Raw genomic sequence first — 6,000 nt, forward strand, 5'->3', positions numbered from 1 at the left:
TTTTGTCCAATCATTATGCCAAAAATGAAATAGAAATTAGACAACCAATCCTGAAGGCAATAAGATAAGATCATGTCCCACGTTTGAGCAAATCAAAATTCTCCAAAAATATAATTGTTAAGACTTGTGCAAATTCCATTCGAAAAAGTACTTTTCTTTTTTCATTCGGATAAATAATTTTGTTTGAGAAAAGAAAATATTAAGAAAGTTAAGATGACAACTTGATTTTACATGATTCAATTTATAAATGAAAAAAAAATTAATTTTAGGACATATAAAATCGAAATTTTGTTCGTTAACTTTTTATATATTTTATTTTCTTTCTCACTTTGTTAATAACCAAAATATTAGTAATCGTTGCAATTCATTTTGAGAGGACTTTAAAAATAAAAATACAAAGTTTATATATCACTTACAAAAAATGAATGGAAAATTATTAACTTAGCCTATTTTAAAGGTAGTTAATAGATCAATACTAGACGAAAATGGAACAAGATAAAATAAAATTAATATATATAATTTTACGTACTCCACATATAATATTTCATTTCATTTCATTTCATTGGGCATGTTTTGTTTTGTTTTTTTTTTTTTTCAGGATTAACAGTGTTCTAGATTTTAGGTCTTCTGCTGATGGAGGCCCTAAGAAAATGGTCAAAACCAAATTAAAGCTAAATCACCTATAGTTTGGTCAAACAGGAAATAAAGTATGGAAGAATAATTAAATAATTTTAACTGCAAAGTCACCCAATTTGCTCAACAAACAAATTGGGTTTTAAATATACTTTAATAAATAAATAATTTATTAAAAAATTTAGGACAAAACATGCTCGGCTTTCTGAGATTTCAAAAATATTACAAACTTTTCGTACAGTTTTAAAAGGATATTTTTTTTTTACATTTTATGAAAAAAAATATTTTTACAAAGAATAAGAAAATATTTGTGTTTTTTTTGACAAATTTAAGAGGAGAATTTAGAATTCTTAAAACTAAGGTTATTTTGTCAAATCTCAGGACAAATTAGTAATTTTTGTTCAAAAATTTTTAATTAAAATTCGTCTAAATTCTCCTTTTTACTTAAAAATATGAAAAAAAAAAAAAATTGAACTCTCACATCAATTACAACAAATACTAGCTAATTACACTCTCATAATAAACAAAATAAAAAAATTGAAGTAAAAATAATTAGAGAGAGGGAGAGGGAGAGAGTGGTTCACCCAACCTTACATCAACAACGACAAGCACAGAATCTCAAACGAAAAGGCGCACACGAAAGAATCTTCCTATCTTTCCCTTGTTTTCTTCTCCTTTCATTTTTCTCCTTTTATCTTTTTTATTTCTTCTTCTCTTCTTTTTTAATTATTATCAATTATATAAATTCCTTAATTCATTCGCTTCTTCATTTACATATACACACACACTTTTATTTTCCAAATCTCTCTCTCTCTCTCTCTCTCTCTGCGATTCTAAGTCTATTAACTACCTATGTTTCCATTTTCGTTTTTCTGTTATGTGGCCTTCTTCTCCCTTCTTTTGGCGCCTTCCTTTTGTGCTAGACCCACACCAGACACCGTAACGGTCTCAACCGCCGACCCTCGATACGACACGTGGCACGATTTCGCGAGGTTCCTCGATGCCGGGAAGGGCAGCCAGGTCAGCGGCATGTCGGAGCTCAAGAAATACTTCCAGCGCTTCGGCTACCTCCCGACTTCCGATACCAATCTCTCCGACATCTTCGACGCCAGATTCGAGGCCGCCGTCATTACCTACCAGAAAAACCTCGGATTGCCCGTCACCGGTAAACTGGACTCCCCCACCGTCTCCAAAATCATGTCGCCGAGGTGCGGCGTCAGCGACGCCACCGCGGACACGCCTCCGTCGCCTGGAGTCCGCCACTTCGCATATTTTTACGGCAAGCCGAGGTGGGCCCGGCGGGCTCCCGTGACGCTGACGTACTCCTTTTCGCGGGCGTACACGATCGACTACGTGAGCCCTTCGGAGATTCGGAGGGTGTTCCGGCGGTCGTTCGCCCGGTGGTCGTCGGTTATTCCGGTGAACTTTTCGGAGGTGGGGGAGTACTCGTCGGCAGACATAAAGATCGGGTTCTACCGGGGGGAGCACGGGGACGGGGTGCCGTTCGACGGGGTGTTGGGGGTGCTGGCGCACGCGTTCTCGCCGGAGAATGGGAGGTTCCACCTGGACGCGGCGGAGACGTGGGCCGTGAATTTGAAGAGGGAGAGGTCGAGGGTGGCGGTTGATTTGGAATCGGTGGCGACCCACGAGATAGGGCACGTGCTGGGGTTGGGTCACTCGTCGGTGAAGGAAGCGGTGATGTACCCTAGCTTGAGTCCGAGGACAAGGAAGGTGGACCTGAGGGTGGATGACGTGGAAGGGGTGCAGGCCCTATACGGGTCAAACCCTAATTTCAAGTTTAGCACATTGTTGGAGTCCGCCACTACGTCTTCGTCGTCGTCAAGTCAAGCTGCGGGTTTGAAAAACGGATGGTCGGCCTGGCGAAGGGCTATCTCTGCGGTGATGGGGGTTTTGGTTTGGTGGCTTTGTGATACGTGATGGATATTTGGTATATTTTTTTCTCCAATATTTTTGGGGACATATATGGATTGGATTCTTCATATATACTTGGAATTTTATTTTTAATTTTATAAGTTGTACGTAGACACACATACAGAAAAGGGTAATAAAGGGGAGTAATTTCCAATAATGGAATTGATTGGTGATGAGGTGCACGTAGAACAATTAGAAATTTGCATGAGCGCTGGAAACCACAATATAGAAATGGGTGTGCATACCACACCTATATATATATATATATATATATATAGAGAGAGAGAGAGAGAGAGAGAATACCACACAATTAAAACGGAAGAAGCTGGGAACGAGAGCAGCCCGGCGATAAAGAGCGGGTCGCGCGAGTTGACCCACTTCAACCAGCTCAACCCGTCATTGAATCAGTCAACTCAACCCCAAAGAAACTAACGGTCATGCCGTGCATATGACACGACACTTTATTTTGATCCATCCAAAATCATTATACTTATTCAATTCAAAGATTTTTAAACCCACACTGTGACCAACACGGTTACGTCTATATATTATGTATGTTATGTGTGTGTGTATATATATATATATATATGGAATGATGATTTTGATATTGATAATAAACTATCATATTATAAAAAAAATCATATAGTTGTAGCCTTCTTGATTTTCTTAACCAGATTAATTGTATTATATCTCTTGTCAATCAAATAATTCGATAGCATAGGATCTTCTTGTTATGGTATTGTTGTGTATTTGAATTTGTAACCACAATTTGCTATCTGATAGCTTAGGATCTTCTTGTTACGTTATTTGAATATTTTTTATATTATTTTGTGTTTGAATTTGTATCCGCAATACCCTGTACCGTCATAATATATAGGACATTTTCGTATCAATGAAACTTACTTCCGCATTTTCTATATGGTATCAGAGCACATTCCTCTAACGAGTTTTTTCCCCCCACATGGCCGCATTCCCTGAGTCTATGATTGTCAATAATTTCGAGCTTACTGGCAGTGGTGACACTCATTTTGTTGCCATCAATGCTGGCTCCCAGCTACCTTTGAAGCTGAACCCTTCCAATTTTTTTTCATGGCGTGCCCAACTGACGTCCTTACTCATTGACTACGATCTCCAGGGCTATCTTGATGGTACCACCGTCAGTCTGTCACTGACGCTCCCCACTAGCACCTCCTCTGCCGGATCATCCCTTGTAGATGTCCCCAATCCGGTCTTTTGGTGTTGGTTCAAGCAAGATAAACTGATCCTTCATGCCATCCTTGCATCTGTCTCCAAACTAGTGATGCCACTCATTGCTACTTTGTGCATGGCTCGTGATGCATGGTCCAAGTTGCAACGATTCTATGTCAATTGTTCATAAACTCATGTTATGTGATTACGCGGAAAAATTGCATAATTTGGTGTTTAAAAAGCATTAGTTAAAGATTGTAATTTCAATTAAATGCCCAATTATGTTTAATATTTCAACATTGAGCTCAATTTACAATATTTGATTTTTCATTCTATAATTTACGGGCTTCTATATTTAATTATTGCAGGGCCTTTTTTCTGAAAATTTAAAGAAGAAACAAAAGGAAAACAAAATTTTGTGAAGGCCATGCAAAAGAATTTGAAGGAGGTCGTGCCATGCACGCAATTTGTGGGCTATGCGCTAGGGAGAACACAAAAGGAAGCCGTAGGCTTGTCTTGGGCCACGTGCGTGTGTGAATGAGCTGGGTGCTCAGCTATGCATGCAAATTCACATGGGCTTCATACGCGTGAATCCGTGTCATGCATGAAAAGAGGGTCGGGTCGTGTATTGAGGAAGCTAGGCCGTGTACAAGCATTCAAAGAAGGGAGCTGGGCCGTGCATCGAAGGAAACCAAAAGGGGCCGTGTATATGAAGAGGCCCATGTGCTGCCAAGAGCCGTGCACTGGGTTTAAAGAAACAAGAGCAGAGCTTGTCGGGCTTGACAACTATGTATGTATGGGGCTTTTAATTGAAAGGGGTTATAATGAGGCAACTGCATAGGGTCCTAGTGAAGACTGGGCACCACAACAGAAGAGCTGGGTCTCCGCCTCTCGGGCAGCTAGAAATAAAGGGTACACGGACTTTAATTAAAAAAGAGAAGGCTAGGGTTTGGAGAGTTTATTTTAGAGGGTTTCTTTTTGGGAGCCGCACACTGTTTTTCTTGGGAGGTATTGGTACCGTCTTAGATTCAGAGTGAGTATTGAGCTTGGGAGTGGACTTTGAGTAATCCTTGGGAGTTTCTTTTTGGTGGATTTTGGGAAATGTACATGTATATATGGAAATAGTAGAACTCTAGTATGGTATATAAGGTTTGGGTATTTTATGTTTTTCCGCTATATATATGTGGAAACAGTAGAACTCTGATATGGTATATCAGGTTTGGGTATTTTATGTTTTTCCGCTGCCTAGATAGTATGTTTGTGGACGGGTATCCTCAGTACCCACTTTGAGACCGGGACGTTATTGTAAATATTATTATGGGTATTAGAGTAATATTATATTGTTGCAGAATATATATGTGTAATGGTAGCAAGTTTGGGGTCGCTACAAGTTTGGTATCATAGATAAAGTACAGAGTGGACAGGGAGCCGATTTTAATATTTCTGATGACGGAGCTTTGAGGTTTCTTAGTAGGCTGTGTGTACCCGATGATGTCGAAATTTGAAAGACCATTTTGGAAAAGGTGCACCGTTCCCTGTATACAGTACATCCAGGAAGTACGAAAATGTACAAAAAATTGCGGTTATCCTTCTGGTGGAGCAATATGAAAAGAGAAATTACGGAATATGTAGAGCAGTGTTTGACATGCTAGTAGGTGAATGTTGAGCATGAGAGACCGGCAAGGCTATTGCAACCACTTCACATTATCGAAAGGAAGTGGGAGCACATTTATATAAACTTTGTATCGGGGTTATTGTCGACATTGCATGGACATGATTCCATCTGGGTAGTCGTTGATAGATTGACGAAGACTGCCCATTTTCTTCCCATCAGAGTTAACTACTCCATGGGTAGATTGGCAGAGTTGTATCTATAGGAAATAGTCAGACTGCATGGAGTGCCCGTGTCCATCGTTTCTGATCGGGATCCACGTTTCACTTCTTAGTTCTAGAAAAGCTTATAGAGAGCTTTGGGATCCCAATTGACTTTTAGCATGACCTTTCATCCTCAGACCGATGGACAGACAGATAGGACTATACATATATTGGAGGATATGCTGCGAGCATGTGTACTGGACTTTGGTGGTAGTTGGATCCAATATATGCCACTGGTCGGGTTTGCTTATAACAACAGCTACTAGGCCAGTGTTGAAATGGCCCCGTATGAGGCGTTGTATGGTCGGAGGTGTAGATCTCAATTATATTGGGATGGGATTGGTGAAAAGCATATATTGGGGGGCCAGAGAT

The 6,000-nt window shown here is 39.9% G+C and overlaps 1 protein-coding gene across 1 annotated transcript; it reads left to right on the forward strand.

The window, feature by feature from the left end:
- The first annotated feature begins 1,125 nt into the window (after positions 1–1,125).
- On the forward strand, positions 1,126–2,722 carry LOC131164218 (metalloendoproteinase 4-MMP). Its single transcript, XM_058121241.1, has one exon. The coding sequence runs from the start codon at positions 1,486–1,488 to the stop codon at positions 2,569–2,571; it is 1,086 nt and encodes a 361-aa protein (XP_057977224.1). The 5' UTR covers positions 1,126–1,485; the 3' UTR covers positions 2,572–2,722.
- Positions 2,723–6,000: the final 3,278 nt, after the last annotated feature.

Source organism: Malania oleifera, chromosome 9 (assembly GCF_029873635.1).
Source record: "Malania oleifera isolate guangnan ecotype guangnan chromosome 9, ASM2987363v1, whole genome shotgun sequence".
In the NCBI taxonomy this organism is placed as follows: domain Eukaryota; kingdom Viridiplantae; phylum Streptophyta; class Magnoliopsida; order Santalales; family Ximeniaceae; genus Malania; species Malania oleifera.